Below are 11,817 nucleotides of genomic sequence, written 5' to 3'. Positions count from 1 at the left end.
CAGACTTGAGAAAGGCTATTTCAAAATCGGATCGCATTTTGTTTTTGGTGCAGGTTTAGGACCTGAGATAGCTAAATAAAGAAACCTGGCCCCATGGTTGGTCTTTAAACTTCAAATAGTTAAAAAGAGGCACATCTTCGAGAAATGCGTTTTCAGCGTTGCTATGATTTTGTAAAGTTAAATGGAAATGTCTTCCTCTGCCCTTGCGTATTCTCCTTGAAAAATCACAGAGCCTGGAAATAACTTGGAAAAATAGCTGCTGCTTTTTGACAAAGGCTGAGATCTTAGACCCTATTCCCCTGTGCTGTAGTTCTTTCAGATAACGCAATAGTTCAGGGACAAAGCAGATTTTATAAGTGGAAATGGCTCATTCCTACATTACTGGAACCTAAATAACAGGAGAAACTTTGAACCAGAAATTATTATTTTTTTATTATAAGACAACATTACAACCAGGAGCAAGAGTCAATTGGATTGCTATGCGCAGCTGTAGAAATGGAATAATAAATAAAATGTTGCCATTGAAAAAAAAATGGCATTCCATCTCTCTTCCTTCTTGGACCCAAATCCCACACTTGTTTATATGGAAGTAAATGCCAGTGAAATAGGAGCAGAGAGAGGCTTTTTGCCTAGTAATTTGTTTTAACCCCTGAGTAGTGGCGTTCTTGGCCCCCTGCAGTCAGGCAAAAAAACCCACCCCAGAAATAGAGCCAAGGCAAGATTTATTTCCAATTGATTTATGATTTTCTCATCTCAACTTACATCACCAACACGATTCTAAACATGTGGTCTTTCAGGCATGACTTGACTTCAATCAAATGAAATAAAAATCTTTGTGCAACAAGCTTGATCAGTTTAATTACCAAAATGTCAGACTTGATTTGCAAGCTTTCCCAATGAAAAGTTTGAAAATAAAGTTATCTCTATGCCAAGATTAGTTGTGCTTATCTGTGTGTATGAATAGTTGTTTCTCTCCCCCATTCCCAGAAGGTTCATAACTTGCTTTCACTTCATACAAGTTCAGGGAAGAAATAATAATACAAAACAATTCAGATGCCATTTGAAGTCCAGCCCATAAAACATGAAGCTGTGGATCATATCAGGACATCCTAGAAAGGCCTAACAAGTTACATTTCATATGCATAGTTCTGATTTATAGGCACTGAATATGTCCTTCTATGAGGAACATAAAATAAATTAGATAGATGTTATTTATCAACGTTGATAGCCAGGAATTTCCTGGAAGACTTTCTATGGATTGTATACTTGTTTAAATTAGAGCTCACTGATTGAGTATATTATGGTTTTATAGTAGCTCTGTGTGTGTGCATTTTAGAAAAAGCAAAATGTCATAGAAAGCAACTTTAGATCCAGAAGTGGTTAAAATATTTCTTCATTCGAAGCTGTTTATTCTGTCTTGTTTACAGATTTACAACACTTGGATAAAAGTGAGATTTAACAAAAGGGTACATATTCCATCTTCATTGTTTAACATGGTATATTAAAAAAAAAGAATGAGGGGCAATAACATGATTTTTTAAAAATATGCTGTCACCATCATTGTCCAGCCAGACACAAATGTAAGAGTGAAAATCCTCTTCCAACAAAAAGATCTGCAGGAGCTGCCATCAGGATGCACAGAAATAGAATGGCACTATTAGTCAAGCCGAAATGGGAGGTTTCACTCTGCCCCTGTCCAAGGCATTTCCAAAGATCTGCATCCTAACAGAGCAGTCTGGAAGACAGTAAGAAATGCTTCTTTCTGAATGAATGGACAGCTGTAGCTTCTAACATCTACCTAGTGTCACTTTTATGCTGAGGAACACTTTATAATAAATCCAGGGAGAGATTAAATACAACATATAAATAAAGAAAGTGGGGGCCCAGGAAGGATGTGTTCCTTGTCCATTTTAGGCTTCAAGCAGAAACATTTGTTTACATGAGAATTGCATCAATGCCTGCTACAAACAACTATATTAAATATTGATAGATCTAGTAATGTCCTATCCCAAAAGCCATTTGGATTTCCCTACACCCTTGTACAGTCTTTCCTTTGTATATACTTGATTGTCAATATTTCATTCAAAATTTGTCTTCTCCTTTTCCTCTTTAATCAGCAAAAGTAAGTTCTGGTTTCTGATAAGGTGTACAAAATTGATCTATGATTAGCATAAATAGCATATAAATAATATACCAATAATAACAACAACAACTGAAAGGGATAATTCTTAACTTGAATTACTGCGGAATTACTAAATGACATCAATAGTATTATATTGTTTCTAATCTATCTGAAGGTTTTGGCTATTTTATGTTAAAACAAGACAAAATGGTCTGTGTAATAGACAGTAAAGATGCCATTTGAGACACTCGTAGCTGAAGTAATTCCATTAAACTCAATGGGGCTTACTTCTGAGAAAATAAGTATGGAACTGCACTATAAGTTAATAGTTTCTGGACAGTTTATGGATGTCAAAAATGGCCAAAACCCAAATTACCAGAGGAGAGGATAATTTTAAATAAGATGCACTCCCACCCTAAATATTTTTAAACATTTTAAAAGTAAAAAGATACCAAACAATCATGAAATAAATTAAAATGTTGTATATTTATATGTTTTAAAATGTAACAGCTGTTTGTGATAATGCTTCAATTTTGTATTAATCTATGACTTGACTTACAATTTGCTTAATCCTTACATAAACTACAAACACCAGTCACTGTTACAACTGTTCAAAACTACTCTTTCTATTTCAGATCAAATATACTAAATAGGTGAAAATGTATAGTTATCAAAGACCTGAATTAAACTTTCAAAATTAGGGAGAAGGGAATGAAGAAATTCTACAAATATCCACATAAATACATTGAAGGCCAAGATTAAATAATGAGTAATTTTTAAAAAGTTATTAAAATAATAAATACATCTTATTTAAGTCCAAAGCAATTGTCCACATTGCTGAAGGATTCCATAAATTAACTTCTCTGGAATAAGGTCCTCATTTTGGTCCCAAATGTCTTAAACGCCTCATCAGTACTCATGTTTTGCTAATACTAACAAATTTCTACAACTTACTTTCCAGTACATCTTTACCAATTAATATTCCCTTGTGGGAATTATTTTTAAAGGATATTGCACTGTCATGCTTTAAAAAAAAAAATTTAATTCAAAAAGAAAGGAAAACAAAACCATAGTTTAGGAGTTGTCAATGAAATAAACAAGATAATTTAGCTGCTACTGGACACACACGCACACACACAATCCACTAACACTCAAGATTCTGAAAAATAATTATCAGGAAAAAGTGAGGTAATTGAAACATGAGGATCTTTCTTTCTTTCTTTCTCTCCTTTTCTTTTTTCTTTTCTTTCTCTTTACCCCCCCTTTCTCCCTCTCTTTCTTTCCATACGTTCCATTCTACTACAGATGTGTTAGTTTGGGGGCTTCCTGAATCCTTCCCTGAGATGTGTGATGAGAAGTGAGATCTGTATAGGTGGGGTGGGGGTCACAAGGTCCATGATGATGGTTGCCGGGGATCTGAGCAGCGCAGCTATAGTCCACGCTAGCAGAAGAAGGGTGAGAGAGATGGCTGATGTTGAACATCGGACCGGAGGCTGGCATGGAATCCACGAAGTTCCCTCCAACGTAGACGGGGCTACCCTGCAAACTAGGATTGGCAAAACCACCCCCATTGCTTTGCATGGTGTGGTGGTCGTACTCAGCTCCAGGGTATCTTTTCTGCTGGGGCAAACAGCTGCTGAGCGGAGCTGTGTAAGCAGCCAGGCCATACAGATTTTGTTGCGACTTGGCAAAGGAGGTTGGTGATGGGGCAGTATCGTAGCTCAGGGTCCCAACACTGGGCAGCTGGCTGGTATAGCCAACATGACTGGGACCGTTTAGGGGTGGGCTTCGGTCTGGAGACTGGCCGACCGGGGAGTGCATAATCCCTTTGGCTTTCTGGTCCTTTTTGTACTTCATCCTACGGTTCTGAAACCAGATCTTGATCTGACGCTCAGTCAGGTTGAGGAGGTTTGCCATCTCCACCCGGCGCGGACGGCAGAGATATCGGTTGAAGTGGAATTCTTTCTCCAGCTCCACCAGCTGAGCACTGGTATAGGCTGTGCGGACTCTCTTGGAAGCTGGGCCAGGCGGGCTCTTGTCTTCACAATTCTCTCCTGTCAAAAAGAAAGAAAAGACATAGGTCGATGGGCTGCTGGAGTTACCCCACTGGGTAGCATCCACCATGCAGAGTACCCTGGCAGATGTGGGCAGAGGTTGTTGTAGAATGGGAAATGGAAGACCCTTTGGTATGCCAAAGCTGCAGTGGGCTGAATGCCAATATGAAAAATTTGCCTGAACAACTCTGAATGCCCAGTTCAAATCCAGCCATTCACATTGCACTCTGAACAGACACTATTCAGTGATTTTCAGAGCAGTCTCTGGGGTAGATGATCAATGCAGGGCACCAACAGCGCCACCATCACTGCAGTTTCAGCAAGGCTGTGTTCTCTTCCCTCACTTCCTACCCTCCTCCCTTCCCTTCCTTTTGAAGTTGGATTTCACAGTAAATTCAAAAGAGCCCAGGTCTCAGCGCTTTGCACAATTGCAATCAATATGTGAAGGCCCCTGCCTCATAATCAGGGAAAGCAAAACGCCTGCCAAGGGACACTTCCAACAAAGCCTTAGATCGCTTTGGTGTTTCCCTTCTCACCAGACCTACCACTGAAATTTTTAGTCTCCCACCCCATCTCCTCCACCCATTCCACCAAGTGGATAGCAAGAAACTAGGTTCATCTCTTTACCTATTTGGATAGCAAGTGATTGAAGCTGGATGCTGGGGTGGGGGGGTGGGGTGGGAGGGGCCTCAAAGGGATAGGAAAGTTCCAGTTTCTGGCAAGAGAGCTGTAAATCATCTAATTTAATTGGAGAAATCAATTGATCCCCTGACAAAACACAGGAAGGTCCTGTCGAAGGGATCCAAACAGTACAGGACCCAGGCTCCAAACTCTGAAGACAATGCAGCAGCGGCTGCTAACTGCTAATGAAGCGAGCCCCAAGTGTGCTGATTATCTCTGAGATAGTACTCTAACTATTGGGAAGGCTGCTGAGCTGGGGATTCCCATGGGAAAAACTGAGAAATATCCAGGTTTCCCCCCCCCCTTTCTCCCTCACCCAACTGAACAGCAATTTCAAAATCAGAAAGAGCCACCTATCAGGATCTGGTCTCCACTGCTCCTCCCTCTTTCTGCACATCAGGCAATTTTGAAAAGGGGAGGAATGTGGGGGCCATCAAGTAAAGTCCCAGCCCTTCCTCCTGCTGGATTAGAGGGTCAGCAGGGTGGCTTCTGAGAAGGCCACACCCAGTTGGAGCCACAGTCTCCTCTCTCATTTCATTATCCACTTTGGAATAACTAGCATTTAGTAGATGCTTAGATGATTTTGTAGATTCTTTATAAAAGAGCAAAAGAAACTGAGAGGGATGATTTGCTAGAGACAGATACCATAGGAACAAGGCTAGCCCTTTCATTAGGCTGAGCAAGGCAACTGCTCCAGGCTACAGATCTATGCATATCACAAAGGGCAGTGGTTTATCATTTATTTTGTAATGAGGTGGTTTAGAGAAGAACTTGAGGGATGTCTTTTTCTTATACCATAATTGGTCGTCTAATTTTGAGTAGAACACACTATGACTTGGACAGAGCTTGGGCAAGTATAATTTGGTCCTTGGCTTCAAGCAAGGACCTTACTAACTAGTCCTGGCTGTAAAGCTTACTTGTTATTTTAAAAAAATAAGCTTTAAGCAGCATGCTTAATATTTAGCTCAGAGTTGTGATGCGCTAGCATAAAGGCTCTTTGAAAAAGGAAAGGTGTGTTTTAAAAATAAAGAACATCTGGCAACCTATTTTGAAAATACATTGAGTTACTCAACTTTGAAATACTGTAACATGGAGAGTGAGCTCCTCAAATATCTCATTTCTTTTCTGTTCAATTTACAAACTCAGCCAGGTAAGAACTAAATCCCATAGGTTTATATAGGACATTTTCAGGTACATGTTCTTACACGAAAAGTGGCATTGATTTTAAAGTTTTGTTTTGTTTCAGTAGAGAACTTATGAGGAATCCTGCATTATCAAGTCTAGAAGAGGAATACATTTTAAATAGGGATGGGTTGATGTTACAAGCTGTGCTTATGTCTACAAGACGTCTCCACTCAGCTGTAGGCCTAGGACAGACAGCTAAGTTTCAAAAATTGGGATGTGACACCACTAGTCTTTTCCCCAAGTTCCTTCAAGATTCACCTGGGGGCAGAATCTTGAACCCTGCCTACAGAAGCTTAAATGTTAATTTAAGGCTGCTTTCCAATCCAAACTAGTGTTCTTAAAATGTGTAAGATTGCAATTCCTATGGTGCCCAACCAGTCCCACCAAAAGGCACCAAGTGTGGAAGGAGAAATTATGTCTTTCTCTGGCAGTTACAAGAAGTGGCCTTGACTGATGGCTCAACAAATGGCTCTAAAAAGGGCAATAAAAGAATTCCTTATGCTTATGCAGTTATTTATTTGCTTTTATGGCATTCTTCCTCTCAGACGGAAGAAATGGCTGTCAGGAGCCGCCACAAAATGGTGCCTCCGTTTCAGAGGCAGATTGCTAAAGCAGGCCAATTACTTTCCCTGAGTATCAGTTTAGGGTAGGGATAGTCAACCTTGGCTCTTTTATGACTCGTGGACTTCAATTCCCAGAATTCCTGAGCCTTCGCCTTCGCCTTAGCTCAGGAATTCTGGGAGTTGAAGTCCACGAGTCATAAAAGAGCCAAGGTTGACTACCCCTGGTTTAGGGGATGCGGGCGGACTTTGGGTCTGCTGCCCTGGCAGGGTCTCTTATGTTTAAATGACTTCCATGCCACATCGTCGTCGTCGTCTCAGATGGAGCCGGGGAGGAAGAATCCCCCCCCCATCATAGGTACCCAGGTAAGCGAGCCGGATACCTGCTGGCGGGCAGCTGTTTTTCTGCTTGGAGTTCTGCCGGGATTCCTTCATCCAGGGGAAGATCTGCTTACTAATCGTGGCCGGGGAGCCGTTGGAAGAATTAGGCCCGCTTTTGCCCTTCTTGGCAGAGGCCGCGTGGGCGGCGTTGTTAGGCGGGGAGGGAGAGGGCAGCGTAGGGGGCGGGGGCGGGGGCGGCTGAAGAGGCGGCTGCTGGTCGCCCAGGCCCGGCGGCGGCGGCGGCGGCTGAGGGACCGCCTGGCTTCCTCCGCCGGGGCGCATGCAGCTTCCGCCGAGCTCCGAGCTCTTGTGGGCAGGGGGCGCTCGGATGGGGGCGGCGCTTTGGAGGGAGCAAGCCGAGCCGGGGTAGTCAGTCTCCAGGGCGGGCTGGGCGTAAGGCTGGGGCGGGCCTGTGGTGTAGCCATAGGCGTCCGCTTTGCCGTAGCCGCCGCTCCCGCCGTAACCCCCGAAGAGCGTCGAGTTGTCGTAGTAGGCGGTTTTCTGCATCTTGGGCTCTGCCGTCGCCAAGGCCTCGGGCGCCTGCTCAAACAACATTGACCGCCACGGCCCTCCCGTCGCTCGGCCTTTGCTTGCTCACGTCTTGGGCTGCGGCCGGTCGCTGCCTGCGAAACACCTGGAGGGGACAGAGGGGAGACGAGAAGCCATTTGAGGCGGGAGAGCGCACATGTCTGAAGGCGTGACTGGGCCGCGTTCCCTGTTTCCTCAGACATGACGTTGCTCTGTTTTTGAGTTAATGCACAAGACTCTGGTCACTCTCTCACCCCACCTCGGTCACCTTAATCCAGGCACACCCAGTGACAGGCCAGCGTGATGTTGACACAACCCGTCACCTGGAAATGTTATTCTCACTCTGATACCTGGAAGTGTGGGATAAATACGGTTCCTGTCATTTTGGCCATTGGAATAGTCCCCAAGGTGTTCCCTGCCTTGACCAATAGCACAACTGTCTATGGACCAGAAACTTGATTGCAGAAGAAAGCTATCTTGAGGTCTTTTAAACCCACGTCTGAACAGCCAAGCACACCCGATTGTCTACAAATTCTGTACCTCGTTACAATACAGGAAGAACTACAAACCCCATGGTGTTGGCTTGTAGAGCACAACCTGCCAATGAGAAGCATGGGTTCAAACAGCAGAATCCCATTAGGTCACTTCTTCCTTAATCATCACAGACCTACAGTAGTCTAGACTCTACTCTAACGTTTGACTTATCTGTCCCTCCACAGCAAGGAAGTCCCTGTCATTTATGGGTGATTTCTGCTGCTGTGCTCTATACTTGCATGTTCACCCTTGAGTACACACATAGGCAGCCATCCAAGCATTTCACACATTTCATCATTGGCCTCACTTGCCAACTTACTTTCTCCTTTTTCCCCCTCCCATCTAAGCAGATACCTGGCAGTTAGCTATTCACAGATTACATCCCCATCCTAAACAAAGTTACATGTCACAAATGCCATTGAAATCAATTGCTTTCTCTTCCAATATGAATACTGAGAATCAGGATATGCAGAGACCAGTCCTGATTCAGTCAAGGTCTGAGACTTACACTCTTGCACTCCCATTCAAATAGAAGTGTGCCTTTACAAAATCCAGGAAAGTAGAAATATAAACTTCATCAACCTCAGGCAAGCAAAAAGGCACAAATGTTTCCATACAATGTTTGGGTGATACCTTCTTTTGCCTAAACTGATACTTTCCAAAGGTCTTAATCTAGAATACCTAACATGCCCGCCCTGTTTGGTAGGATAAAACAAGAATTACACTCTTACAGACTTGGAGAATGCCAGTCCTTAAAAGCTAACATGTTGAAATACAGTATTCCTCACTGCTTTCCTGGAAAGTTATACATTTGAAAAACATCTTTGGGAGGATTTAATATTGGCGTTATTTAGTGCTAAAAAGGGGCCGGACAAGTTATCTTAGTATCAGAGTGAGCCTCAGAATTGGTCACATTGGGCAATAGGGGAGAGGTAATTTTGATATAATTCTTATACATAAACATGTAAATCTAGGGTGAAGTTTGCTGGCCACCCCTCTTAAACAAGCAGCCAGCATTTTATAATAATATTTGATACAGTCGATCTTAGTATAGTATATTAAAGCTTGATCTTTTTCCCTCACCACCCAGATGGCATCATACCTTATCAGCCTGAAATAACAAAGAGGAAAATAAGGGCAACAACAGAGGGGAAACAAGCTGCTTTAAATATAGTGATTAATATCATTGGTCCTCAAAAGCGATGATAGTTTATAGTACAAATCAATCTCCTGGGGAAGTCCAAAAGACTCCATCAGCCAGGCTCCCCAAAAGATAACCAATGTCTATTATAAACTGCGTTTAATTACTTGCTTACTTTAAAAGGTGATAGACTTTTAGCAAAGAATGGAGAGTTGTTGCCACTCAGTCTGCCTTGTTAAATAACAATCTGCTATTAAAAAGAAAATGTTGATTTAAACTTTGTCTTCATTTCATCCTACAGTTTCACAATGCAGTCTTACTGCTTCTGTGTGGATCATTTTTAATTCTTTTTAGGAAATATAAAGTCTTCTCTACCTTGTTGTACTCAAGTATATCTGTATCCTCAGTGCTTGACTGCTATTCTATTTTGGTATAAATATTAACCAACATTTTGTTGTTGTTGCGTTTTCTCTTTCTCCCCCTTCTCTTGTTTTGTTTTCCCCCCTCAGGTTGCGCATGCGTGCATTAATAGCCAAGGGTGACATGATGGATTGAACCAGAACTGGAACCTGAAAAACCAGAGAAAAGTCGATCTGTATTGTAAATCCTGACTCTTAGCGTTTTGTTTTGTTTTTCCTGGGAAGAGTTCTAAGAAGTTAAAGTGTAACTAAGGGCATTCAGTAACTTTCATTTGCAATCTAAAGAAAAAATACCTATGTCAGCTACCTTCTTTTCTGTTTCAGACATATTTCAGCAGATGTTTGTGGTGGAGCAATTTGACCTAAAAACTACATAAACTATAAGAGATTATTTTCAGAGTATGCTTTTCATCGAGAAGCTGTTCTGTGGGTTTATTGCCATGCAGAAAATCCCATTTCTGTTTCACAAAAAAAAAATTGATCATATACAGAAGAGAGGTTTCTTTTTCCCAAATATTCATAATGGTCTGTGCATTGTTATTTCTGTGCTGCCTTCTGTGTATAAACATGGACTTCGATGTTTGGGAGAAACATTAGGATTTCCTTTCTCACTGTTAAGGGGTGTCTCTATATTTCTTTAGCTCTATATGGGCCAATGACATGAAATATCTTGAAAGATGAAGGGACAGGAGAGAGGGAGAAGGAAAGGGAGGGAGGGAGGGGGAGGGAGAGAGAGAGAGAGAATGAGAGAGAGAGAGAGAGAATGATGGATTTAGCTTGGCAAGGGCAGACTTTTCATTTCTGTTCATCCACTGTGTGACCCTGGGACCACAGGTCTATCTGAACAGAAGTTATCTAATAGATGTCTTTGGAGAAAATTAGAAATCAGGCTAAGTACATTAATAAATAAGTAAATGCATGTTAATTGATGCTTGGTTTCAAATGTACAATGCATTTACATAGAAATCAAGCCCATGAATTTAGTTTTAAGCAAAGTGTTTAAGTCTGAATCTTCTCAAATACATTTGCTAAGTGTCCTATTTCATAAGAAGAAAAGTAGCATCAACAATCTAGAAAAACAGGTAAATACTTTAGAAACTAGACTTACTGTATAACTGTACTTATAAATAAGCATCATGCAGTTGGTGTTATGCCTTGTTTATTCAGAAGGCCTACTGGGCTCAATGGAATAAGATAAGATAACCTTTATTGTCATTTTTTATACTATGGGCACAATGGCACACATGGCTAAAGTGTAGGGGAAGTTGCACCACAGGGATCATAACTATAAGGTCTCCATTCCTAATGCTCTAAAGTTCTGTTTCTCCAGACATGGCCCTAATATAGTTTACACATAATCTCATTATGTGCTGAACACATAAGCCATTGAATCTAAAATGCATTTTCCATTGTTTTGTTGAGTCCCCAAATAAACTCAAGAATTGTTGCTGTTCAAATTGAAGCAGGGAAAATGATTAAGTTTTTTTTGTGATCATTTACATTTTTATTTTCAGATAACAAAGTTAGAATTACAAGATTCCAGGCATTTAAATTGGTTTGCAAGTGTGGTACATAGAGACCACAAAAAAGGAGTTATTAATTCTTCTGAAACTTTTGCATTTCTGCACTAGTTCCTGGTAAAGATATTGATGTCTTTCCTTTCCCATTTCAAAAAACTGTTCAGGTATCACTTTGGGACATCATGGCTGTGATTGACATAATACAAAATATTTATAATTAAAATATTCTAAATTTGCTATATTTTCCCATCTTTGTCATACAAAACACTTTAGCTGCCTGGCCAATGTTCACAGTTCCTTTTATACAGAGGTCAGGAACATTTTTACTTAAATTGTGATATGTTCCACAAGTTCCTTTAATGTATTTTAATTTTTAAAAAAGTATTTAAAATAAATCTAAATAAACTATAGAGAGAAAACAGAGAAGCATTGTACTGTTGGTATTTACTTTAAAACACTGAAGATGTATACATGCATACACCCTTAAACAACTGAAATACTATGAGAATTTTAAGAGGAAAAATGAGATATAAATGTACTAAGTAAATGAAAAATAAGCTTCCAGAATGTTGTTTATATTTTAAACCAAAACAAAGAAAAACTTGTGGCTTCAAGTTTTATAAACCTACAATGGCATAAAAGATGGTGAAGTAGTGTTCATTTTATGACATATTTTATCTTTATTGGAAGAA

The 11,817-nt window shown here is 40.8% G+C and overlaps 1 protein-coding gene across 2 annotated transcripts; it reads right to left on the bottom strand.

The window, feature by feature from the left end:
- Positions 1–3,421: 3,421 nt before the first annotated feature.
- On the bottom strand, positions 3,422–7,538 carry HOXD3 (homeobox D3). 2 transcript variants are annotated; one of them, XM_015814984.1, is made up of 2 exons: positions 6,986–7,538; positions 3,422–4,176 (listed from the first exon to the last, which is right to left on the bottom strand). In XM_015814984.1, exons 1-2 carry the CDS (start codon positions 7,536–7,538, stop codon positions 3,422–3,424), a joined length of 1,308 nt encoding a protein of 435 aa, XP_015670470.1. The 2 variants fall into 2 exon arrangements, with proteins under 2 accessions (XP_015670470.1, XP_029139788.1); XM_029283955.1 differs by having other exon boundaries at positions 3,422–4,173; positions 6,986–7,094.
- Between the last annotated feature and the right edge of the window lie 4,279 nt (positions 7,539–11,817).

Source organism: Protobothrops mucrosquamatus, unplaced genomic scaffold (assembly GCF_001527695.2).
Source record: "Protobothrops mucrosquamatus isolate PMUCROS unplaced genomic scaffold, P.Mucros_1.0 scaffold301, whole genome shotgun sequence".
NCBI lineage: Eukaryota > Metazoa > Chordata > Lepidosauria > Squamata > Viperidae > Protobothrops > Protobothrops mucrosquamatus.
Note: the sequence above shows the minus strand (reverse complement) of the source record. Positions and strands in the feature narration are given on the sequence as shown.

What these genes read in the sequence shown, in the direction of transcription:
- HOXD3 (XM_015814984.1), bottom strand. Translation starts at nt 7,538, where the DNA reads ATGTTGTTTGAGCAGGCGCCCGAGGCCTTGGCGACGGCAGAGCCCAAG. An exon ending in AAACAGCTGCCCGCCAGCAG is followed by an intron (nt 4,177 to 6,985) that starts GTATCCGGCTCG and finishes TCTTTTTGACAG; the next exon opens with GAGAGAATTGTGAAGACAAG.